The 27,114-nt window shown below is 46.5% G+C and overlaps 1 protein-coding gene across 2 annotated transcripts in view; it reads left to right on the forward strand.

Annotated features, from left to right (window-relative positions):
- The window catches only part of NSUN2 (NOP2/Sun RNA methyltransferase 2), an 88,941-nt gene that overhangs the window by 10,002 nt on the left and 51,825 nt on the right, over window positions 1–27,114 (forward strand). For both annotated transcript variants that reach the window (XM_040432484.1, XM_040432483.1), the window contains 6 exons: window positions 3,845–3,950; window positions 10,140–10,211; window positions 10,372–10,456; window positions 15,703–15,895; window positions 20,752–20,826; window positions 26,519–26,649. In XM_040432484.1, coding sequence (XP_040288418.1) covers window positions 3,845–3,950; window positions 10,140–10,211; window positions 10,372–10,456; window positions 15,703–15,895; window positions 20,752–20,826; window positions 26,519–26,649 — 662 coding nt within the window. The remainder of the gene's footprint in view (window positions 1–3,844; window positions 3,951–10,139; window positions 10,212–10,371; window positions 10,457–15,702; window positions 15,896–20,751; window positions 20,827–26,518; window positions 26,650–27,114) is intronic.

The following is a 27,114-nucleotide window of genomic DNA, read 5'->3' on the forward strand; positions in this document are numbered from 1 at the left end:
TATGCTGTACCCATCCCTGTTAGGCTGTCCTATGCATAGGAATAATTTGCTAGCCTACACATTATATATCTGAGTAAATCTGTAGTGGTTAGTCCTTAGCCATACACACTACATAAATGTTATTCGGATTGGCCGGCATCTGTGTTTAGGGGTGGTCCGACTGTTCCCTGGAGATCTGGCATTGAACGAACAAAAGATTGGGTGTGTTTGAGTGCCAATTTTATGTATTTGAATGTATTTTTTGGGAAGTCATGGCTGTTGGGTGAAAGATCTCTTTAGTGTATGCCCCGAGCGAATGGTAGTGGTGGTGTGCACTTGGCTTTCTCCAGCAGGTCCGTAGAAGTGAATGGGAGTGGTGGTCACACATCTGCACCACCTCCATTCACACAGGAGTCTGGGGGACCTGAATTCTCATGATTTATGGGGGTCCCAGCAGTTGGTCCCCTATCCTGTGAATGGGAAAACTCCTTGAAACGCTGGTGTACTTCTTAGAACACATGCACACGACCGTATATATTTAGCAGTCTGCAAAACACAGATCTGCAAAAAATACTGATGACGTCGATGTGCATTCTGTATTTTGCGGAACAGAACAGCTGGCCCCTAATAGAACAGTCATATCTTTGTCCGTAATATGCACAATAATAGGACATGTTCTAAATTTTCACGGAATGGACATATGGAAACAGAATGCACGAGTCACTTTGTTTTTCTCGTGAACGGCATTGGGGGGACACAGCACCATGGGTATATGCCCAGCTGCCACTAGAAAGAAATAGTGTTGGCTCCACCCAGATGGGCTATACCCTCTGCTCAGACACTAAACTAACCAGTTTTAGTCTAATGTCCGTAGGAGGCAGACATGACCTGCTGTTTTTTTGCAGGTCTTGCTCCTTATTGTTTATTTTATTTTATTATTTTTTCTTCTCTTCTGCAGGTCTCGGCCTGCTGCAGTATGGGGGTCCATCGTGGGTATCCACTTTAGTTGCACCCCCTGCGGGCGCGTTCTGAGTACCTCACCGTTCACCCAGTCCCCCTTTACTGCATCCGCAGTGGCATGCCGGCAAACCCACATCTGTGATGAGTTTGCCAAAGGGGTGAACCTGCGGCGCCTGAAGATGCTGGGCACTGAGTATCTCCCCTGTCCCTTCTCTCCACATGGGGGGGGGGGGGGGGGGGGGGGCAGCCTTGTTCCCCCCTCTCTTTATTAGTATTATCCCTGGCCACCCCCTGCCACTCTTCTACTTTAGTCTTCGGCTTCTGCCAGGGACTAGGCCGTATCTTCCCTGCCCTCTCCTCAGTCCCCTGGTGCTCTGTTTGCCCTGTTTTTTCCCTCCCTGAGCGTCGCTTCTCCCCAGGAGCCCCCCTCACCTTGTGACCTAGCCCTGTCCTGTTGGACTCTCCTCTTCCGCGGTCATCCTGTCTGGATTCAGACAGACAACTCCACTGCGGTGGCTTATTTGAACCACCAGGAGGCACCAGAAGCACGCCAGTCCTAAAGGAAGCCTCTCGCATCCTGCGGTGGGCAGAGGGCCACATTCCCGCTCTCTCCAGTCGACAATTGGGTAGCCGACTTCCAGTCACCAGCGTCCCGACCCGGGCAAGTGGTCTCTCCATCCAGAGGTGTTTCAACAGCGTTGGTGAATCCCAGACGTGGATCTCTTCGCCTCCCGTCTGAATCACAAGCTCTCGCTTTACGTCACCAGGTCTCGGGATCCTCAGGCTCTGGCGGTAGACGCCTTGGTGCTCCCGTGGTCCCAGTTCAGTCTCCTGTATCTTTTGCCTTCCGCTTCTTCCTCGGGTACTCAAACGCCTCAAAATGGATCGGCTTCTGGCGATATTGGTGGCTCCGGACTGGCCCCGCAGGGCGTGGTACGCAGACCTAGTCTTCCTGCTCGCCGACGCCCCATGCCGGCTACCTCTGTATCCCGACCTCCTTTCTCAAGGTCCGATATTCCACCCGAGTTTACCTCGGTTTCATTTAACGGCGTGGCTGTTGAGGTCGTGGTCCTGAGGTTCCGCGGTCTCTGAGTTAGGCCTCATGCACACGGCCGTGTTCCGCGGCCGAGTGAGTATAGTGTATTACTGTAGTGCAGCGGCGACATGAAGCGCACGGGGTCATAGCAACCAATGACGCCGTGCGCTCCTGCTCTCAACAGGAATCCAGGCAGTGTTACTACGGACCGCTCTCGGCCGCGGAACACGGCCGTGTGCATGAGGTCTAAGTCATCCAGACTATGCTTCATGCACGCAAACCCAGTCAGCCAGGAGTTACCATCGTACCTGTAAGGCTTATTTTGCTTGGTGTGAATCTGGCGAGGTTCACCCTCTCCTTTTTTCCGTCCCTAGGATTCTTGCCTTTCTTCAGGCCGGCTTTGAGAAGGGTCTCCGCCTGGCCTCCCTCAAAGGTCAGGTCTCGGCTTGTCTGTCGTTTTCCAAAGGCCCTTGGCTTCTCGTTCCCAGGTTAAGACTTTCCTTCAAGGGGTGGCTCATCGTGTCCCTCCCTTCCGTTCTTTAGTGGAACCCTGGGATTTGAATTTGGTCCTAGATGCCTTTCAGTCCTCTCCCTTCGAACCCTTGAAGGAGGTCTTCCTTTCTTATGTCTCCTTTAAAGTTGTGTTTTTAGTCGCGATTACTTCCATTCGCAAAGTCTCCGTGTCAGTCCCCCTTTTTGTTTTTTTACCAGGACAATGTTCTCCTCCACCCAATTCCCTCTTTTCTTCCCAAGGTGGTTTCTTCCTTCCACATTAATGAAGATTGTCCTAACTTCGTTCTGTCCGAACCCCTCTCATCCCAGAGAGCGGTATCTTCACCGTCCGGATGTGGTTCGGGCGCTTCGGCTGTATCTCCAGTTATCTAACTCTCTTTGTCGTCCGAGGGCTCACGTAAGGTTCACAAGCCTCCAAAGCTACCATCTCCCGCTGGATTAGGTTGGCTGTCAAGGAAGCCTATGTGGCGAAGGGTCGTGAGCCCCCCTCCCCCCTTCCGGTTGACCTCTCACTCCACTAGGGCGGTCGGGGCATCATGGGCGGTCCTGCATCTAGCCTCTGCTTCCCAGGTCTGCAAGGCCGTCACCTGGGCCTCAGTTCACACCTTCTCCAGATTCTACCATATTCATTCCTTGGCCTCTGTTTATGCCAGTTTGGGTCGCAAGGTTCTGCAAGCGGCTGTGCGCTAGGTTCTTTGTATGTCTGTTTCTTCCCACCCTTGGGGACTGCTTTGGGACGTCTCATTGTGTCCCCCAATGCCATTCCCGAGAACTAGATTTTTGTACTTACCGTAAAATCCTTTTCTCGTTGGATGCTTTGGGGGACACAGATCCCTCCCTTGTTGTTGTTTTTTTTTTTTTTCTTCGTTCAGGTTTTCTGGATTTCCTGGGACCCTTTGAGAATGGTCCACTTTCTGGTTTAGGACATGTTGGCTTCACTGTTCGTCTGGTTTTTTGATGCTCCTACTGCTTTCAGACCAACTGGTTAGTTTAGTGTTTTAGCAGAGGGTATAGCCCATCTGGGTGGAGCCAACACTTTTTCTTTCTAGTGTCAGCAGGGCATATACCGATGGTGCTGTGTCCCCCAATGCATCCAACGAGAAAAGGATTTTACGGTAAGTACAAAAATCAATTATTTAAAATTTTATTTTGCGACCCTATTGAAATGAATGGTTCTGCATATGGTCTGCAAAAAATACAGAATGGACACAGAAAGAAAATAAGTTCGTGTGCATGAGGCCTTATTGGTACACCAGTATATTTCTGTGTTTGATCCCCACTTGCATCAGACTGAGGCATGAAGTCATAATTGTTAAAGCTGTTTTTTTTTTTTGTTTTTTTTTACCCGCCCTATAGGTACCCTGATGAGCTTGCCTGGCACACAAACTTGAGTAGAAAGATCATTCGCAAGTCCCCTGAATTGGAGAAGTTTCATCAGTTTCTTATCAGTGAGACAGAGTCGGTAAGATACCTTCAGAAAACCGTTAAATGGTTTTTGCAGTTTTATAATATTGATGACCTATTCTCAGTGTTGTCATCAATATCAGATTGTACTGGTCTGATTCCCGCCACCCTGCCCAACAGCTGTTTGTAGGGATCGCGGCACTCACGCGAGCACATTGTCTTCTTTAATGTTTAAGTGCACATCCTATCTGCTCTTCCCATTCCCTTTCAACTCCCAGCACCCCCGCCAATCTCGTATTGATGACCCATAGTGAGGATAGGTCATTAGTATTATACCACTACACAACTCCTTTGATCACCAGCAAATTCACTGTTAAACCAGGCACCGTGCCTTGTAGGACCAGCTCAGCTGAATGTGATGATACACTTTACTTAACGATCCTCTGCTTCATTCTGGAAAAGGAGAAAAAGTACTTTTATCCATATGCTAATAAGCAGTTAAGTGCATGGAGGACAGCCCAAACCACTCTGTGTACCCTGCACCTCCGGATTCCTCTGCCAGTCCCTCCTTTTTAAATGATGTGGCCAGACGCGACTACATTTACACTGCCCAAAGCGGTGTGGGCGTGGCCAACAAGGAAAATGAGCAGAGCTTTTGGTGCAACTGCAAAGCTCTTGTTGCACCAAGGGGCTTATTTGCATGAAATGAAAAGCTTTATTTCTCGCCCCTATTCATTGGGGGACACAGAGACCTTGTGTATAGCTATGTCCTCTAGGAGGCGTTGACACTAGTAAAAGCTGTTAGCTCCTCCCCTGGCAGCTATACCCCCTCCAGCCTGGAGAGAGAGCTTCAGTTTTTTCTAGTGTCAATAGGAGGCAAGACCTCCCTGCTCTGCAGGGATCTCCTGAAGATTTTTTATTTGTTTATTTTTTTCCTTCTTTTTCAGATGGGACTACAGTGGTCGCCTCGCCTCCCTGTTCTCCCGGGGTCGAGTTGCGCCAGTGCTGGTCATCCGCACTGCTGCCTCCCCCACAGAAGACAAGGTGGACCAGGGCAGCCTCGTTCCCCTGCATCCCGCCAGCCAAGGGGTCACCTAAGTCCGCCAAAAAGAAGACCCTCCCGCCATACCAGACTCCTGCCATTCTGGTGCCAGCTGCTGAGGAGGTGACCCTGCTTTAAAAAGGTACCTTACGGGCCCACTTAGGGAGGGTGAAGAGAAGAGGAGGAAAATAGGTGAGTACGGGACTAGGTGAGTATGTTAACCCCCTACCTCCCCTTCCTATTAACGGGTTCTACGGAAAGGCTCCCTCTTTGGCCAGACAAGGGCTTCATTTATCACTAGCCCAGCTCCAAGTCTTTCTTCCCTCCCCCTCTGTAAAGTTTATATTCGGGCACATAAAGGGGTTAATGACCAGCTCCCCGCAGGCGCTATCATATTATACAGCGGGCTCCGTGCGCACCGCTTTGGTCGAGTGTGGGGACCGGACGCAGAGTGCCTGCGCAACTCGCTGACACAGGGGTCGTTTATAACCTCTGCTCCCCTGTGATATTCATCCCTGGAAGCGGGCGCCTAAATGCGCAACGCTCCAGTAACCTAACGCCAGCTTGGCTCCGGACACCACTAATCTGGCTCCGCCTTCACTCCGACCTGCGCTCCCATATGCGGGCGCATCGCTCTACAGTCTGGTGCCATTCTAAAGCGCTACCTGCGCTTACAGCGATGTGTGTGGTACACGCCGGACCTTTTCAACTGCGCATTCCGATTCGGCCGGCGGCGGTCATACACACATGTTGTCCCCACAGCCCTCGGTGCACTGACGGTACAGTCGGCCGGGTCCCATAACTTTAGACCCCAGCTTGCGGCCTACTAGCCCACAATTCTTCTTCGGGGAGGGGGGCGGTCTGGCGCGAATTCTTCCCGCCTTGCCTTGCCTTCCCCTCCCCCTGTAGCTCGCAGAGCCCGCCCTCGGTCCTCAGGCATTTAACCCTTCCTGGTCAGCCTTTTCCTGAAGCTGACACAGGGTTATATGGGGTTCTGGCTGAGGGGCTTTACTGTTGAGGGACTTATCTCCTCTGCCTCTTGCTCAATTGAGGTGAGCATCCTAGTTTAAAAAAAAAAAAAAATTATTAAATGAACACAAAAAAGGCCAGTCGGGTCCTCCCTCTCAAACTGTGTCAGACTGGGCCTGGGTCCTATCACGGTCAAAAGAGGACCCTTCAGTTTTTCCACACTCACCCTCTGGGGCCGTGTGGTTGCCATGCGCTGCCTGCGCAATCCAACGGTGTACATACGGACCTTCCCACTCACCCTCCGGGGTCGTTTGGTTGATAAAACGCTGCCTGCGCAAATCCAATTGTGTACATCTGGACTTCCCAATCACCCTCCGGGGTCGTTTGATGAGCACCACCTGTGCAATCCAATACTGGACATCCGGACCTTCCCAATCACCCTCCGGGGTCAGTTTGGTTGATAAAGCGCTGCCTGCGCAATCCAATGGTGGATCTCTGGATCTTTCCAATCGCCCTCCTGGGTCGTTTGCTGGGATATGCACCGCCGGCATAATCCAATGGTGGATCTCCGGACTTTCCCAATCCACCCTCCGAGGTTGTTTGATTAAAGAACAAATGGAGGACCTCTGAAAATTCCCATTTCACCCTCTGGGGTCTTTTGGTTGATGTACCTGCGCAATCCGGTGAGTGAGCCTCTAGACGTTGCCATTCCACCCCAAGTAATTTGGTTGATAGATTCCACCGGCGCAGTCTCAGCTGCCATGGGCGTATTCTTGTGAGGCAGGATTGCACATAGTGGGCCAGAGCGCGTTATATTCCTCCTCTGTCACCTCCACACCCCCACCCTTTCTCCCTAGGGTCATGCTCAGGCGCACCCTCCCTCCCTGGAGAGGTTTGGTCTCTGCCGTGATTCCGGTGCGATCTTCCAAGATGGCGTCCGAGGAGACAGCAGTACTTGTCGTATGCATTACCCCCTTCCTCAGGCGGAGTATTTGCACTACTACTGGATGCAGTACTCCCTTGGTTGTTACCTTCGTCTGTTGGGGTCTAACCGCCCTAGCATGGTTTCAGTGCCGGCAGGAGGCGGGGGAACTGTTTTCCCACTGGGGACAGTACTTATGGTAGGCATTAGCCTCTTGTATAGGTGGCGCTATGGCATTGTCCCTGGTTCAGTGTTTGCTGTATGTATTACCCCTTTACGTAGGTGGGGTATGGATACGGCACTCTCCTTATGCCTTGCCCTTTCCGTAAGAGGCGTACTCTCTCTACTTGGATTCAGTTCCTGCTAGATGCATTACTGCATCGCCACCCTCATGATGGAGTATTTGCACTACCACTAGTGTAGTGCTTGCCGTAAGCATTACCCCCTTTTAAATGGTGGGATCATTGCAACATCTTGGATGTTGCACTTCAACTACGCCACGGTTATAGTTGTCTTGGCTTCTTTTGCAAGTGGAGCGTAGCGAGTATCGATACACTCTGGGGCCCTGTATGCTTCTTCTAATGGTATTTCGGTGCCGCCAGGGATACTGTGGCTGTTTCCACGTTGTGTCTTGTTCTTGGTACCATTTTAGGGGATGACTATGACAACCTCTCTCCAATATGGGTCTTCAACAATAGGTAGTGCGTACACCATGGCACGTAATGTTGTGATTACGTTTCAGCAAGTTGAGTGTTAGACTGACTCGATATTCCCTATCCACCATCTTTGATATGGAAAGTAGTGGTGCTGGCACTCTGGTTTAGCATTGCAGCGTGTTCTCCTCCGCTGGTGCAGATTTTTTACGCTGATATTAGCGTTCGCAGTCGCTGCAGTGGGTCATTCTCTCCGGTAGGGGTTCTACTCGGACGCTGGCTTGGCGGTTGTTCCTGTCTAACGCCTTTCCCTGGTGAAGTATTTAAGGTTAGCTCTCCTTCCTGAGGCAGTATGGTACCATGGCCTCTACCTGATCCCTCTAGTCTGCCCCTCAGCTTGGGCTGGCGGGCGCCCTGAGACTACTACAGTACGGGGGTCCTGGAGTAGCCATTACATACTCTGGCTCCTCCTACAAGGCTCCTCCGTCAGTTGACGAATTCTTCTATCGCTAGATTTGGTGGCGTGCGCTGCATGGCCCCCTCTTTAGGCGGAGTGTGGCACTGCCACTATCATCCTGTGGCTACTTCGGTGTAGTGCTACTCTCAGATGGGGAATGGACTTCGCCTTGTCTCTTTATTTATTTATTTATTTATTTATTTATTTATTCCGATTTTTCTTTTCCTTTTCTGGCTCAGGGTTCACGGCCACTCCGCAAACCTTGGTAGCTCCTACGCTACTACTTCCCCTCATCTATGTGGATGCAGGGTATTGATTCCGTTTTTTTTTTTTTCCTCCAAGTCCTGTTCCGGAACGACAGTTGGGCTGTGATGTTTTTTTCCAACTCCTCCTACCTGTTGGTCCTGGGTGTACTACCTGTATTTACAACTACCTCTCAAGTCTTGACTAGTAACTGCCATGTCAGTCTGATGTAGTCATGCCTTTTCACTGCACGTTCCGTGGCTAGACTACGAGACTCGCAACGCCAGGCTGAGCAAGGGTGCTGTCACGACTGTTGATGGAGTTTTGTTTCTGGAACGGAACACCCCTTCTTTTTTTCCTCTTCAAGGCAGGAGTTTTTTTTTCTCTCGTATTGGTCTGTTCGAAATTTCCTGTCGAGCAGTGTTGCTACTCCGTTAATACACCGTCGTTGACGGAACTCCACCGCCGGTGATTCTCATATCGCCTCGGATTTTACCTAGCCAATGTGTTGTTTCCTGGGCATATGCGGTTCCTCCATACCGTTCTCCTTTACCGCCTTGGGATCTGACCTTTAGTCGTTTCAGCCATCCGGAATTCTCCCCTTGAACCCTTGCGGGACATGTCTCTCCGACTTCGGTTCTGGAATGTGTTTTTTTCCTGTGGCTATCACATCCATCAGATGGGTGTCCGCGTTGGGGCTCTCTCTTGTGGAGAACCTTCTGGTCCTAACAGGGATAAGCGGTTCCCCGGCCCGTTCATTCCTTTCTCCGACGGTGGTCTCTGAGTTCCATTTCAATGAAGAAACTGTCCTTCCATCACTGTGTCCCTCCCCTTCTCCCCCTAGGGAACGGGAGTTAGATCATTGGAAGTTGTCAGGGCTCGGACAATTTATTGCTACCCTCTAATTCCTTCCGGGGTACGGACTCTCCTTTTTTTTGTCAGCACGGAGGGTCCTCGCAAGGTATTGGCGGCCTCCAGGGGGCAATTGCACATCTACATTTGCTTAAGCGTACTGCACCCGGGGCAGGGTCCCGCCCTTCGTTGTCACGGCTCACTCCACCAGAGCAGTGGTGCTCTTGGGCTCGGATGATTCAGAGTTCGGCCGCGCAGTTGTGCAGGGCGGCTACTGTCCTCCTTGCGCACATTCACAAAGGTTTGCCAGATGCATGCTTATGCTTCGGCGGGCGCCGCCTTTGGACCACTTGGTCTTACAGGCGGCAGTTCTTAGTTATCTGCAGGGGTGTTTGCTCCATGGGTCTGTGGTTTTTCCTCCCTGTGGACTGCTCTAGGACGTCCCAAGGTCTCTGTGTCCCCCAATGAATAGGGGCGAGAAAACGAGATTTTTGTAAAACTTACTTGTAAAATCTTTCTCGCTCTTCATTGGGGGACACAGCACCCACCCAATGTTGTTGTTCGACCACAGTTGTGGCTGTTGCTGGTTGGAACCTGGTTCGGTTCTTGGCATTGTTGCTGTTCCACGTTTTTTCGTTGGTTTACTTGCTTCTCCTACTGCTTCTCACAAACTGAAGCTCTCTCTCCAGGCTGGAGGGGGTATAGCTGCCAGGGGAGGAGCTAACAGCTTTTACTAGAGGACATAGCTATACCCAAGGTCTCTGTGTCCCCCAATGAAGAGCGAGAAAGAGATTTTACAGGTAAGTTTTACAAAAATCTAGTTTTCTCAAAATAGGGGGTATGGATAAGGCTGAGTCAAAGAGCACATCTAAACATGCAGCTAGTTTTAGTTCCAGCTGTGTGGTGACAGATTTCCTTTAAATCTAATTAGAAAAATTAACATTTTTTTCCCTTCAGACGCATGGGCTGTTATACAGTGCGTGTTGTACAATATGTATTAAAAACTATATTTCTTATATCTAGAAGTACTAGGACTAGAGTTAGTGTGCAATAAAGATTTATTATATTGTCTCAAAGTATAATTTTCAAACTCCTGCTTTCGTCTTTAGGGCAACATAAGTCGTCAAGAAGCAGTCAGCATGATTCCCCCTGTTCTTCTTAATGTCCAGCCACATCACAAGGTGAGATGCAATCTGGTTAGTAATCTAGTGAGAGAGTACTGAAACACAACTTTTACATTTTTCACCTTATTGCTCTTGGAAATGCAATTGTTTTGTAAGTCATTACCTTTCTGTAATGTAGTTCTTCATATTGGTAATAATAATTGTTTTTCATGCCTAGATCCTGGATATGTGTGCAGCCCCAGGATCTAAAACAAAGCAGCTTATTGAAATGTTGCATGCCGACATGGATATTTCATTTCCTGGTATGCCTAGCTTGCTCAGTCTCGCTTTACCCGAAAGTTACCTTTATATCTGTACCGATTTGTATGCTGAGTTTATTTTGTTATAAATTAATGCCATTTAATGTGTAGTTAAAGGGCTTCTGTCACCCCACTAAACTCATTATTTTTTTTTTGTCTACTTATAATCCCTATCCTGCCATATTGCCATACATTATGTTATTAATAATTTTCGTTCAGTAGATTTAGCAAAAAACTTACTTTTATGATATGCTAATTACCTTTCTACCAGCAAGTCGGGCGTCTACTTGCTGGTAGCAGCCGCAGAAAACCGCCCCTCCTTCTGTTGATTGACAGGGCCAGCCGCGATCTCCTCCTCCGGCCAGCCCTGTCAGCATTTCAAAAATCGCAGGCGCTCTGAGATAAAGAGGCTCGCCTCCTCGGCACTCCCTCAGTGCGCCTGCGCCGATGACGTCACCGAAAGAGAAGACGTCATCCGCGCAGGCGCACTGAGGGAGTGCTCAGGAGGCGAGCCTCCTTATCTCAGAGCGCCTGCGATTTTTGAAATGCTGACAGGGCTGGCCGGAGGAGGAGATTGCAGCTGGCCCTGTCAATCAACAGAAGGAGGGGCGGTTTTCTGCGGCTGCTACCAGCAAGTAGACGCCCGACTTGCTGGTAGAAAGGTAATTAGCATATCATAAAAGTAAGTTTTTTGCTAAATCTACTGAACGAAAATTATTAATAACATAATGTATGGCAATATGGCAGGATAGGGATTATAAGTAGACAAAAAAAAAATAATGAGTTTAGTGGGGTGACAGAAGCCCTTTAAGATTGTGTCTATTCTGTTAAGATAATGCACTGATCAGCGACAACATTAAAGGAATTTTCCCATCTCAAAATTTGTGACCTATAGCTAGCTAGGAGATTCCACACTGCTCTGAGCGCTGCATTCACTTGACATTGCTGAGATGTTCTGTCAGGCTGCTCAGCCTGACAGTATATTCCATGTTCAATGGCTTCATTACTACCTATTGTAGAGCAGGAACACTCTCCCTTTACTTGTGTGGCTGCTAAGCCATGACAGATGGTCTCATTTTTTAGCATCTATTTCTTTTGTAGAGCAGAGTTCCTGCTTTACAACAGGTTGTAATGGAGCCATTATACAGGAGATATATGCCATCAGGCTGAGCAGCCGCACAGCACATCACAGCAGTGTGAAGTGTATACAGTGCTGGATTGCAGTGTAATAAAGCCCCACCCCTCACCCCTCACCCCCCTAAACAGCAATGGCAGTGGTAGCAACCCAGCCTAGTCATATTCTAGGATGAGTTGCTGGGAGTCGTCATTATATTCCTGGAGAACCCCGTTAATTCTTTAGCTGCAGACTCGTCAGAGTGCTCATACTGACCCCTTTCCACTGCCAAAATCATAGGTATCGCCGCCTGTGAAAATGCTCGTACTATTAAAATATAAAAATATTTATCCCATACGGTGAATGACCTAATGGAAAAAAAATATTAAAATGTTTTTTTAATTCCACCCCATTTTAAATTATTTTCCGGCCTCCCCACTACATTGTATGCAATAATAAATGGTGCCATTAGAAGGTACAACTTGTCCCGCCAAAAACAAACCCTCATATGGCTATATAAATGAAAAAATAAAGTTGTGGCCTTGGAAAAGCTGGGAGTAAAAAAAATAGAAAATGGTCCAGTCTTGAAGGAGTTAAGCTGAAGAGCTTGTTTCATATTTATGATGTCAGAGAAGGTTTGATTTGTAACGCTCTCCTGGACATATGCTTTAGCCTCTGAATTCTGTCACTGTTCTGATCTGCATAAAACTTTTACTGGATATGCTGCAAACACCTTCAAAATATGTTCATAAAGCAGCATATTTTACCTGACTGGTTTAGTTTAACCCCTTGCTAACAGCCGCCATACATGTACAGCGCTCCAATCAGGTGGGTGCAGAAACTGCGCCCGCTTGATCAGAGGCCTGGCTGTTGCTGACAACAGGGCTGCTTCTGCATCTGCTGGCATCGGTGAAAACACTGATGCCGGTGCATTAATGTTCTCTATGCCGTGGGCACTGTGCTGCAGTAATGGGGATCCCCAGAAGTTGATGTCCCACGGGGGGACAAAAATAAAAAGTAAAAAACTGTGTTTTTGAGAAATGAAAAGTTAAAGGGGTTTTCCGGGTTCAGAGCTGATCCCGGAAGCCTCCGCCTGGCGTGTGTTAATGTAATTAAAGAGCCCTTGCCCTGCGCGATGCAGCGCAGGGAAAGGGAGAGCATCGGAGCATGAAATACTCCAATGCTAATAGGGCTGCATGATATATCGAAAAAATTATCGAATCACGATAATCGCCAAATGCGATATGCCGACCCGAAAATGCAGCGATTTATATATGAAGGGGCCCTGCGCACATAACTGGCTTTGTGTGTAAAGTATTTTACTACTGTCTGAAACAAGCTCTCTCCTATTGATAAAATGGCCAGCCTCTGTACTCACTTTCACTATGAATGCACTGCAGCGAGCGGAAGCGAGCTGGCCGGCCGGCGCATGACTGACGTCACTTAGTAACGCTCCTGCTTCCTGAATTAAGTGGGAGGAGCGTTACTAAGTGACGTCAGTCACGCGCCGGCCGGCCAGCTCGCTGCAGTGCATTCATAGCGAAAGTGAGTACAGAGGCTGGCCATTTTATCAATAGGAGAGAGTTTGTTTCAAACAGTAGTAAAATACTTTACACACAAAGCCAGTTATGTGCGCAGTATAGGGCCATGAGGGGGACCAGCATAAGATGCTATATGTGTGTCTTATGCTGGCCCCCCTCATGGCCCTATGTGTCATAGCACACATCCCCTATAACAGCGTCATCCACAGGTCCCCCATAAGTGTCCTCCACAGATCCCCCCCTAACAGTGCGTCACCCGCAGATCCCCCCTAACAGTGCGTCACCCGCAGATCCCCCCCTAACAGTGCGTCACCCGCAGATCCCCCCCTAACAGTGCGTCACCCGCAGATCCCCCCCTAACAGTGCGTCACCCGCAGATCCCCCCCTAACAGTGCGTCACCCGCAGATCCCCCCCTAACAGTGCGTCACCCGCAGATCCCCCCCTAACAGTGCGTCACCCGCAGATCCCCCCCTAACAGTGCGTCACCCGCAGATCCCCCCCTAACAGTGCGTCACCCGCAGATCCCCCCCTAACAGTGCGTCACCCGCAGATCCCCCCCTAACAGTGCGTCACCCGCAGATCCCCCCCTAACAGTGCGTCACCCGCAGATCCCCCCCTAACAGTGCGTCACCCGCAGATCCCCCCCTAACAGTGCGTCACCCGCAGATCCCCCCCTAACAGTGCGTCACCCGCAGATCCCCCCCTAACAGTGCGTCACCCGCAGATCCCCCCCTAACAGTGCGTCACCCGCAGATCCCCCCCTAACAGTGCGTCACCCGCAGATCCCCCCCTAACAGTGCGTCACCCGCAGATCCCCCCCTAACAGTGCGTCACCCGCAGATCCCCCCCTAACAGTGCGTCACCCGCAGATCCCCCCCTAACAGTGCGTCACCCGCAGATCCCCCCCTAACAGTGCGTCACCCGCAGATCCCCCCCTAACAGTGCGTCACCCGCAGATCCCCCCCCTAACAGTGCGTCACCCGCAGATCCCCCCCCTAACAGTGCGTCACCCGCAGATCCCCCCCCTAACAGTGCGTCACCCGCAGATCCCCCCCCTAACAGTGCGTCACCCGCAGATCCCCCCCCTAACAGTGCGTCACCCGCAGATCCCCCCCCTAACAGTGCGTCACCCGCAGATCCCCCCCCTAACAGTGCGTCACCCGCAGATCCCCCCCCTAACAGTGCGTCACCCGCAGATCCCCCCTCTAACAGTGCGTCACCCGCAGATCCCCCCCCTAACAGTGCGTCACCCGCAGATCCCCCCCCTAACAGTGCGTCACCCGCAGATCCCCCCCCTAACAGTGCGTCACCCGCAGATCCCCCCCCTAACAGTGCGTCACCCGCAGATCCCCCCCCTAACAGTGCGTCACCCGCAGATCCCCCCCCTAACAGTGCGTCACCCGCAGATCCCCCCCCTAACAGTGCGTCACCCGCAGATCCCCCCCCTAACAGTGCGTCACCCGCAGATCCCCCCCCTAACAGTGCGTCACCCGCAGATCCCCCCCCTAACAGTGCGTCACCCGCAGATCCCCCCCCTAACAGTGCGTCACCCAGCCGCGTCAGCGGCTTATATGGGAAAATCCAAGCAAATAGACCTCTAGCACAATTCCCTTAAAATATCGCATCGCATATCGTTATCGCAATTTTTAGGGCCCTAATCGCAATCGCACAATATTCCCATATCATGCAGCCCTAAATGCTAACATCAGGGGGGCTGCCTGGGTGAAATTATGGGTTTGTCTGGGTTCTGCCCTGAACCCGGACAACCCCTTTTAAGTTTAAAGCAAAAAAATAAAAAGCCCTTTATTCTAATCAAGCTATATAAAAAAAATACACATTAGGTATCACCGTGTCCGTAATGACCGGTTCTTTAAAAAATATCACATGGTCTACCCCTTCAGATAAATGGTGTAAAAAAAATAAATAAAAAAAAAATACAAAAGGCTGCAAAAGAACATTTTTTTCGTCACCTTGCCTTACAAAAAGCATAATAGCAAATGGTCAAAAAGTACTATGTACCCCCCCAAAATTTTTAGCTCCTACACAAGACAATCGTCACAAAAATAAAATGTGGTTCTCAGAAAATGGCAACACAAAAAAACAGCATAGTTTGAAAAAAATATAAAAATTGTGTAAGATTGCAAAAAAAATTAGGTATCGACATGTCCATAACGACCAGCTGTATAGAAATATAATGTGCTCTACCCCATCAGATAAACGCCATAAAAAAGCAATTTTTTTTGTCACCTTGCCTTACAAAAAGCGTAATAGTGAGCGTTCAAAAAGTACTAAGTACTACCAAACTTAAAGTAGACATATGGTAAAAGTATTTAGAGGTATCACTATCCGTCTTGAAAGCAAGTTTTTCCAAATTTTCTGTACACTTAGAATTTTTTTTATCGACTCAAATTTACCGGGCCTTTGTCATAAAGTACACTGTGTCACGAATACAAACGATCTCAGAATGGCTTGGATAAGTAAAAGCGTTCTAAAGTTATTACCACATAAAGATTTTCAAAAATAGGCTCTGTCAGGAAGGTGAAAAATAAGTACACACAATTTTAAAGTCTTGTTGTCTGTCTGCTTTATTTAGAGGGATTTGTGATTGCCAATGACGTGGACAACAAGCGGTGTTACCTGTTAGTTCATCAAGCTAAACGACTCAATAGTCCTTGTGTCATGGTTGTGAATCACGATGCCTCCAGCATTCCTCGACTCCTGGTTGAAAACAACGGTGTCCGGGAAGTTTTGTTCTATGACCGGATACTCTGTGATGTGCCGTGCAGGTATTTCGGTATTTTTCTTTTTTTTTCTTTTCTTTGTAACGCTGTGCTATCAAGGGACCATAGAAACGTCAGACAGTGGGCAAAGCGATTTGCTGATTCAGAAATGCATCTGAAATCTTGCAGTTGATTTATACATGGCATTTCAGTTGCCAGTGCCAAAAAGTCGAACGGGTAAAACCATTGCCTAGTCTTTAGTGAAGAGGTATGCAGCGCAGTAGTAATCAGGGTTTCCACAACTGGCCATTTAACCTCTTCAGCTTTAGGGTATTTTTACGTATAACGAAATTTCTATGGATTCTCTGTCTGGATTTTTGGTTGGAAACTCTACACCAGAATACAATAGTAACAAACTGGATGAGATTTAAAGGGAATGTGTCATCAGAAAATAACCTATTATTTAAATCATGTTTTTATGTTTAAAGGGGTTGTCCGAATTATGAAAAACAATACATAGCACTGTAAATCTGATGGTCAGCAATATATAAGTAAGCTAAGCAACTTTTCGGCAAAAAAATATTTTCTCATTTCACTGGTTCTCTTCTGGCCCTTTGTTTATCTGCAATAACAACAATCTCTGCCAGCACAGTGTCATCTAGTGTACAGACTCATATCTGATCTCTCAGGCTTGTGCACAAAAAATCATCAGAGCAGGGAGAGAAGCTGACATCACAGGTCATGTGACCCTCAGTGAAATCTGAGAAAGCAGCAACTGGAGATAAATGAAGTGAATTGTAAAGCCCTTACATTTGTCTAGTTAGAAACATACAAAGAACAAAACAAAAAAATTGCTGGCGGTCCTAGATAGGGTCCATCACGAGAGAGGGGAAGACCCCAGCCATGCTCAAATTAGACGCTGAGAAAGCATTTGATAATGTCAGGTGGGCATGGCTGGGGGCGGTCCTGGATAAGATGGGTTTTTGTGGACCTTTCAGGGTGTTCCTGTCCAAGTTGTATAGCAATCCTAGATCGAGGGTGTAAACTCAGGGTTTCCTTTCCAAGCCCTTTCATCTTCAGAAGGGTACACGGCCGGGGTGCCCTTTATCGCCCCTTCTTTTTCACTTGGCACTGGAACCCCTGGCAAGGAGTCTGAATCAATCGGATTTATTTGAAGGGATAACGATAGGAAACAAGCAGCTGAAGACAGCTTTGTTCGCTGACGATATAATTCTCTTTTTGGCTAAACCACAGAGATGCATTGAGAAAATCTTTTGAGGCGCTAAGGGTCTTTGGCTCTTACTCGGGGTATAGGGTGAATACGTCCAAATGCAAGCTTTTGACATTATTCCCGGAAAAAAGGATGCCCCTACAGTGGCCGTCTCGACTCTGTTACACAAGCTGATTCTCATGTTACATACTTGGGTTTTAAAATAGGGAAACATCCTTATTCTATATATCAGTTAAATTACCCTCCGTTGATATCCAAAATAATGGCAGATGGAAGAATCTCCCGTTATCTTTGGCGGGGAGATGTAATTTAATTAAAATGATGATGGGCATGTCTAGGCTCCTGTATCCGTTACAGACTATCCCGTTACTACTTCGACATGCGGACATTAAGTTGCTGGAGAGCAGGTTTATCAGTTTTTTATGGAATGGGAAGAGGCCAAGAATCTCGTTAGAAAAGCTAAAATTGAGGAAAGAGCATGGGGAATTGAACTTTCCAGACGTACAATGCTGGTTGCAGAGTGCTATCACATTTGTATTGTACGAGGATATAACTTGACATGTATAACCAGACATATTTTGGATTGGATCAACAAGACGTCATACTACTCAAATCTAGCCTTAGAAAGACAGCTGGCTACGCCTTGGGATTTGGTAGCCTTGATGCATACTAGCTTACCCAGGCTCCCGATCTCAATAAAAAGGTCACTGAAACTGAGAGATACAATATTAACATGGAAGATTTTAAGGAAACCGTTTCATTTATCTGATCAGTTTTCCAAGCACCTTCCGTTGACACACAATCCTGGCTTTGAGCCGGGAAGTAACAGTAAGCTCTTTAAGCAATGGGTATTAAAAGGGATAACCAGAATGGGGGATTTATTTAAAGAAGGAGAGCCGTTGGGCCACGCTGCAGGAGCTAGAGGAAAGATGTGGGTTGCGGGGACCTAATTATCTCGCTTTTCTGCAGATTAGGAATTATAGTAGGAGTCTTGTTAGGGATCTCTCTCAGGAGTGGAAACAAAATGACTGATTCTTTCCTTAGTATTAAGGCTAGACCTACAATAACACTGTTTTATCAACTGTTAAGAGACAGATGGAGGTCTTAGGATCGCGATAGTTAACGAGGAAGGCGATAGTTAACGAGAAGTGTCGAGAAACCCATATTAAAATATTGCACCACGCAATTTATGGCTTTAATCTGCCTTGCCAGAGAGGGGATTTAGAAAGATTGACAGCATGTCCCAAATGTCAATGGGGGGGGAACCTACAAAGGTTCTATCGTAGGTGGGCCATAGGTTATTGATGATAGCCAAGCAAAGTTTATTACGGTGGTGGCTTAGAGCTGAAGTCCCGACTAGTGAAATGATACTCACCCAACTTAGACATGTATTTCATTTGGAGTGGCTGGAAGCGCTCAATAGCAAAGAGATTTTCGGTAAAAAATTATATCCGTTTTGGAAAAGATTCCTTTTAGCATATGTCTCGGAGTTGGAATATCCAAAGATAATGTCCCCTTTTAAACTGGTGACCTTGGTATTTGGTAGAAGATCTGAAGGATGGGTTGGGGAAATTGAAAAAGTTGAAAATCTGGTCAATCAAGACAGGATTTTTGCCATAAATGTTCCACTGAGATGTGGGTTTGAATAAGGGAGTGGGGGGGGGGGGGGGGGGGAGAGGAGGAGAGAGTTATCTTTTCAGTTTTGGGTTATTTGAATTTTTGTCAGCTCTTCAGAAATTTTGCCTATACGATGTTCCTTTTGTCGTTGAATACAACAATGACTCTATTGTATTGTATACTTCTATTTGGCAATGGAAAATTCAATAAAAGAAATGTGGAAAAAATAACCCTTTTAACATGCATTTAAATAATTTCAGATGTTTTTAATTTTCCATGCCAGTTTCTCTATTTAAACAAAAACCATACAATTCTGTACTTCTCATACTGGCCACTAAGCCTAATAATAGGTGCCACCTCTTGGTCTGTACACATCACTTTACTGCAGTTATCTGCTTATCTATACACAGAGGGGATATCCTTACCGGCAGAATGAGAGTGACAGATATTACAGGGTCCACTATTCATAATAGGGATTGTACAGGGAAAGAATAGATAAACTGTGACAATGACCTGCACAGGTCACAGAGCATGCCTAAGAAAACTGTTAACAGCAGCTCAGGCAAGATGTCAGCCCCTATAATCGTGTTCAGGAAATAAAATCTGTAATCTGAAAATAAAAATAGATTAGAAAAAAGGATATGTGTTACTATATGGTTTTAACTGGCAGAAACATTTTTTGGTGACACATCTCCTTTAACCAAATGAAGCAAAAACAATTATCTGTGCGGAAATTGACACGTGGTGTCAGTTTTTAAATCTGTTTTACCCAAATTTGTGGCAGTTGTTGTAAAAAAAACTATTGCAGATAATTCTAATATAAAAAAAATCAAATTTGCTTTCCTAATCCTGTGCCCTTCCTTTGGTAATGCTCGCCTGGCCCCAAACTAGTCTTTGGCCCTGATTTATCATGCCTTCACTTCAGAATTCTGGCTTAAAAGCCTCAAACTAGTACTTTTGTGACTTTTTGCACTTGCATTCACTGCAATTATGAAATGTGAGTGGGCAAGTGGATGTGGTTAGCTATGTTAATGAGTTTCACTCCATTTGAGGCTTTTAAAAAAATACAACACACAAAATCACAGTACGCCAACACAGACTTAAAGGGAACCTGTCACCAGGATTTTGGGTATAGAGCTGAGGACATGGGTTGCTAGATGGCCGCTAGCACATCCGTAATACACAGAGCTATGGGGACTGGGTATTGCGGATGTGCTAGCGGCCATCTAGCAACCCATGTCCTCAGCTCTATACACAAAATCCCAGTGACAGGTTTCCTTTAAGCAAAACTGACTTCAAATATTAGCCTCATGATAACCCCCCCCCCCCCCCCCCCCCAATTTGTGCAGCTGTTTTTGTTCGGCCCAATCCCAGTATATTTGCTGAGTAGTAGCCGGATCCCCATTACACTCAATGTGGGTTGTGGGCGTTGTGGTAACACACGGTTATGCCGTATCATGAGAGCTCCGGCAGGCTGTTCTCCACCACAGTGTGAAACTAGTCTAATTCATCGCACTGCGGTATATTTCACTTTATGCTGTTTTTTTTTTTTTTTTTTTAGGTAATAGTGTCATTCTATACATGAGTATAACTGACAGCTTTATACTACATATCTACCCGTTTTATGAAAGGTTTTTGCCTATGTGTGTGTATATATAATGTATATCTATATCTCCTTTAAAAGGTGATTTGAGGTTGAACAGTCTTGTTCTTCTTACATCCTTGCAGCCATAGGTGATATTCCTTTTGGCTTTGTGACATTTCCTATGTGAAGGACAAGAATCCCGGTAATTCATTGGCTTTCCTGCCATTACGCTCGCTGTCGGCCCATTTTCGTGCAACTGCTATTGTTTTGCTCATTCCTCCGCTGTGCCAGCCCTGTAATGTATGTTCTCAATCCTATTTATACACAAGACCGCCACATTGTGAACTATGCGCTTGGGACATTCCGCGAGCGGTGTCTAGTGGTTTAATTAGGTCTATACAAATATTCCGTTTCTTTGTCTAATATTCTGTGTTTCTATGCGAGTAGTTTTCCTGCAGTTCTGACCCAAATGCACTCTTCTTGTTACAGCGGCGATGGGACTTTGAGGAAGAACATTGATGTTTGGAGGAAATGGACGACGTTAAACAGTTTGCAGCTGCATGGGTAAGTGTTCTCTCTCGCTGTCCAGGATTAGAGAAACATGGCTGCTTTCTTCAAAGAACAGCTCCACCCGTCTGTGGGTTGTATCTGGTATTGCATTTTGGCTCCATTGGAGTCAGTGAAGCAGAGCTGCAATACTGCACACAACCTGTGGACAGGGGTGGTGCTGTTTGTGGTAGAAAGCAGCCATGTTTTTCTGATCCTGGACAACTCCTTAAAGAGTAAACTTTTATAATAATTTTTAATATGTTGTCCCTAACCCCTAAACTTTTCAAATATACTTTAATTATTAATTTGCTATTTTTACTACACTTTTAGAACCCTAAAGCGCACCATTCATTGCACGACTGTTCTCTTAGCGGAGCAGGCAGAAGCAGGAGCCCGTTCCTCTCGGCTATTCCTGGCATAGCACATGGGTGCAGGGTACCCATGTACTATGCCAAGAGTTAGTAATTCACAATGTCAGTAAGGGAGCTCACTGGAATATGGCACGGCCTGCTAAACCACCTAGCTGCTTGATACGATTAATAAACAATGGCCGGCTCTTTGTCAATTCTATATCCACATTTATTGTACCCTTCTAAAATAATATAAACTATACATAAAGCAAAATAATCTTTATAGAAACACAATAAAAAAACTAAAAAAATGAGCATAGAATAGTATACATTCACGGTCCCTCTATGAGCAGGTAGTGCGGAGCTCACGCACTACTCTAAAATCTAAGACGTTCCACAGCAGTATTAAAAGGGGTTGGCCAAATATCTTGGTGATATAAACTTTCTCGCTGTAATGTTCTTAAGTAGTTTACCTTAAAATTGATATGGCCATTAGATGTATCCAAATGTAGCAGTCATAGTCTTATAGTTGCCACTTATTAAATTGGTTCCATATAAGACACGCAATGATAGTTAAGTGGTATTGCAGTCACTATTTGATCAATGTATTTGGCGAATGATATAATTATTATGCGCTGTGATCAAGCAGATTGTGATGTTAACTGCTTACCGAACATGCTGCTATGTTGAATGGTAATTAATACATACGTGACTTTGATCGACTTTCAAAACCACTTAACTATCATTGCGTGTCTTATATGGAACTACTTAAAGGGAACCTGTCACCGGGATTTTGGGTATAGAGCTGAGGACGTGGGTTGCTAGATGGCCACTATTACATCCGCAATATCCAGTCCCCATAGCTCTGTGTGCTTTTATTGTGTAAAAAAAACGATTTGATACATATGCAAATTAATATAAGTCATATCTTGTGTGCCCAGAGAAGAGTCATATTTTCAAGCTCTGAATCATCTCAGGTTAATTTGCATATGTATCAAATCGTTTTTTTTTTTTTTTTTTTTAACAATTAAAAGCACACAGAGCTATGGGGACTGGGTATTGCGGATGTGCTAGCAGCCATCTAGCAACCCATGTCCTCAGCTCTATACCCAAAATCCCGGTGACAGGTTCCCTTTAAAGAGGACCTTTCATCGGTCCAAACATTGTAAGATAATTAAGCTGTGTAGAGTGGCGCCCCGGGATCTCACTGCATTTACTATTCCGGGGCGCCGCTCTGTTCTCCTGCTATGTCCCCCGGTTTTTTCCCAGAATGGGTTATACTAGGCGGAGTCTGCCCTGTTTCTCCCTGGGCGTTCCTTCTCCCAGGCTGTAGCGCTGTACAACCGCAGCGCAGAGCTCACAGCCAGGGAGAAAAAAAACAAAACTCCCAAGCTGTGAGCTCTGCACTGGATTGGACAGCGCTACAGCCTGGGAGAAGGAACGCCCAGGGAGAAACAGGGCAGACTCCGCCTAGTATAACCAATTCAGCGTAAATACCGGGGGACGTAGCGGGAGAACTTACATAAGGTGCACAAGGGGGATGTCCTTTCCTAACTTGGTGCCCAGCCGCACCCCTCGGTCCGGTGCCCAGCGCCACCTTCCTGAGTCCAGCGCCGCCTCTAATATAATATATTCAAGAGCTGGCGCGCTGATGTAATCCCTGAGCCTGTTTGAAATCCCGTGCGTGCGCACTACACACTGTGTAGTCTGCGCCTGAGCACAGGGGATTACGTTAGCGCGCCGCCTCTTGAATATATTATATTAGAGGTGGCGCTGGACTCAGGAAGGTGGTGCTGGGCACCAAGTTAGGAAAGGACAATCCCTTGGGCACCATGTGAGTCATTAGCATATCACTAAAATCGATTTTATAAAAAAATAAATCAAGACTATTAGTTAATAATGTCATCATTTAATACAGCTCAGGGAGACCTACAAGTAGCTGTTTTACTGTAGGGGGTAAAATGTGGTGACAGAATCCCTTTAAACATTTGTGATATATTCTGAAGTAGGACCCATCAACTGTCCTGACATGTCTGTGAAAAGGTAAATGCATATAAAAAGGCTGGATCATCTTTTCTTAAATTACTAGTGTTCCATTCCTTAGGGTTCACCCCAATGGTGCACTTGGCCGTATGCAGCCAAACAACTGCCACAGACTTCCAAACGACACAGTTGTATGGCTGTTGGCTTCTGTGTATGTGGGTTTGCTCCATGTGGCCACCTTCACTGTTGGGTTGTACTTTTCCTCCTGAAAACGTAGGAGTAAATAGTGATTTCCCTTGTCATCTCCCTTTTCAGAAAGGTGTGTTCCTAAGTAATTTCCTGCTCCCTGTTGTCACTGATTGATAGCTGCCAATATGTACAAGAAATACTGTATTTTTTGCCCTATAAGATGCTCCTAGGTTTAAGAGGAGGACAATAAGAAAAAAAATATTTTTCATTAGACCTCCTATCAGACCACTAATGTTAATCAGACCTCAGCTCACAGCCCCAATCAGACCCCCAATGTTAATAAGAACCTGACATCAGATGAGTATGTTATTAAGACCCCAATAAGACCTCAGATCATCCTCAGATCCCAATGTGAATGACCCCCAATCAGACCTCAGATAAGAGCCCCAATATAAATAAGACCTCAGATTAGACCCTCATATGTCTTTTCAGACCCTGGCCTCAGATCACATAAAATAAAAATTTTACTTGCCTCTCCTGCTCCGGATGCTGCCGCTCCTCACCTTCAGCGCTCTCTTCTTCCTGCTGTCGGCTGTGCTGTGACCCAATGCACTCGGCTTGAGGTCACAGAAACCCTCACGTTGTGCGCAGCCACAACACAGCCGACGGCAGAGGACCCAGAAACTGTGAGTACAGAGCCTGGGGAGCGCTGCATTCACTCCTTCCCGATCCTCCAGTACTAAAGAGCCCTTCCATAATGGAAGCGCTCATTAGTATTCGCCCTATAAGATGCAGTAACATTGTTCACCAACTTTGGGGGAAGAGGTGCGTCTTATGGGGTGAAAAATGTTACATCAGCAGCCAGCACGCATAAGGCAAAAATCTGTTTACAGATCAATTTATTTCCTGTTACTGGTATATACAGCGTGAGAGCCCTGAAAAGAGTGGCCAAAAGCACCAAGACTGAAACCTTACCTCACAATGATCAACACACTCTTGTGTTAAAGGATAACTGTCACATTTAGACCCTAATTTCAATTTTCATATATGTAGTTACTAATAACATGATATTCCAGAATCAGTTACTATTAGACTGACTTACCCCATATTTAATAAGATTCAGCCCTTAGCAACCAGTCTGCATAAAACTGCAATCTCACTATCCAGTTAAGATGGCCGCCACTGCCCTCACCCTGAGGCTAATCCCGCCTGCCCTCACTAGCCAGTAACAATAGCCCCCCAAAAGTGTCAGTAACCAGAGCCCTCCCCCCTAAAGGGTTAATCTCCTGCAGCACAAAGCACCAAGACCACATGTTGCTTCCATTTATACACTGAGCAGATGGCAGAGCTCCCTTCCCTGTTGTGCGCTGCTCCAACTCTGCATTCTCCTGCTCTGCTGAGCGAGGGAGTGTCTGCCAAGCGCAGGGACAGGGAGAAGTGCACACAGCCCAGGCACTGTTATCAGCTGCTGGGGAGGACCTGGCTTTAATCATTTACTTACAGTCCCTGGCTGTCAGTGATCTGACCTTGCACGCAGCCTGCTTCTGCGTCCTCCGTCCTTCAACAGATAGACGGACCATGCCTAGCAACCTGATTTTAAGCACAGGTAAAAGTAGGCAGTACAGGGAACAAAAATGTGGAATTAAGGGGTAATTGAATACACAGTGAAAAGTTGAAATAGGGCCACCAAGGTGATATTAATCACCACAATCCAATACTCCCAAAAAATATTATACGACAGTTATCCTTTAAGGCATTAATAGTTGACCCCGACATATAATAGTGCAGCATATTTTCATGGCTGTTATCCCATGATTAATAAAAAAAAATGCAAGTCGGGCATCATATAGTACATCACAATCTTTCTAAGAAAGCTAGAACCAGCCCTGTACCTCACATGGATCCAGAGATCTCCCCATTCAGTGCTCTGCTAGATTTATATCAAGCTGGCAGCTCAAGGGGAGTGTCTTTTCTGCTGCAGCTAAGGGGGCGTGTCTCAGCTCTGCCTATCACAGCTAAGGGTGTGTGTCTCAGCTCTCCCTATCACAGCTCAGGAGGCAGTTGAAAGATGAAACTGAGCATGTGCGGCCTTCTCAGTGAGCAGGTCAAAGAAATAAAATAAAAAAACAGCAGGTGGCAGTATAAAGATACATTTTATTGAATAACTCAGTGCTGGTTTGAAAACTAGAATATTTTTTTTTGCCGGACAACCTCATTAAGTTCGGGGTCACACTTGACAGAAAATCCAGTTTTTTGCTGCTTTTTCACAGCAAAAACCTCAACAAAAGTACTCTTATTACATGTGGTATTTGCTACGGAAAAGCCAGCAGATTCCACCCTCTCCACTGAGAAGGGTGAAATCCGCTAGGCAGCAGATTTAAAATCCACAATACTGCTGCTTTTCTGCATGGGGATGAAAATTCTGAAATTCCCTTTCACTTTTCTGGTACTGTACAAAGCTGTGGAGTTGCCGCAGCTCATCAGTCAGGTGGGACCCTGGCTTTAAAGTCGCCCCTTTCTGTCTGCCTTCAGTTGTTTAGTCAGAGACATATTGTCCTTGAAAATCAGAAGAGGTCCGGGGGCTAGTTTCAGCTTTGATGTACATGTATATGCCATATGTTAGACAGTATCCATCAGTATGAGGATAGATGGGGGTCCAGAGCAAGCTATGCCCCTCTGTAATGTCCTTGGGCCCTACTAGGGCATAGGGACAAGGGTCGTCCTCCTAAGGCAACCCCAGTAAAATGGAATAGGAGCCATTCCTTTCTACTGGATTAGTAAATCTTCTAGTTTATCATAGATATATAGACTAGATATGTCATTGGTGTACCTGGAGAAGCTGTAAAAGAATATAGATGAGATTACCTGCTGGTAATGGCACTCGTGGGACATTCCTATATCTTCTGCTTAGCATTCAGTATCCTACAGGCATTTAAACGGTTGTGTAGTAAAAGGTTATGGTACGGTCTGTGGCAAAAAGGTAGTTAGAACCCAGATCTTAATGCAATACTTAACCAAACTAGAAATAATGTTTAGAATTTTGTGGCATTATTTCCCATTGATTTTATTTTCTCATGTGAATGTATTGGTTCATTCAGATACGACTCGCAGCCTGCAGTGCCGTTCTGTAAAAATCTTTTGAAATCTGCTTAAGTTGATGTTAACCTTCATTTTGCTTTTTCTAGGTTGCAGATTAGGATTGCTACCCGTGGTGTTGAACAGCTGGCAGAAGGGGGGAGGATGGTGTATTCAACGTGCTCTCTGAATCCCATTGAAGATGAAGCTGTTATAGTCTCCCTGCTGGAGAAAAGTGAAGGCAAGGCCAAGCGCTCTCAGTCTTGTATAACCACAACACAATGTACCGAGAACAGCGTCCGCCATTAGCTATGATAATGGATCTCAGTGGATGTGTAGTTCTCCACAGTGTTCTCATTAGGTATGGTAGGGAAGCCACAGGTCGACCTATGACCATAGGTGTATTATGTGGTGATACTATAGGATGAAAAAAAAAAGTTTAAATGTCCCCCTTATATTGTTAACTGACTTTAAGATCCACTCCTGGTTTTTGGCTTAAAGCCCAGTCACGTCCTCCTAAAACTGTAGCACTTGGGATCCTTTTATATTTGACCCTCCACTAATCTTTTGCCTAGAACCAAAAAGAAAAAATGTCAGTCAATGAGCCCAAGAGCTGGCGTTTTTTCTGGATATGGATAAGTCCTCTAAATACTGTTGAGTTATTGTGTGAATAAGTCTTTATTTTTTTTGAAGTGTACCAGGCTCA

The sequence above is a fragment of the Bufo bufo genome, chromosome 5, assembly GCF_905171765.1.
Source record: "Bufo bufo chromosome 5, aBufBuf1.1, whole genome shotgun sequence".
NCBI classification, from domain to species: Eukaryota; Metazoa; Chordata; class Amphibia; order Anura; family Bufonidae; genus Bufo; species Bufo bufo.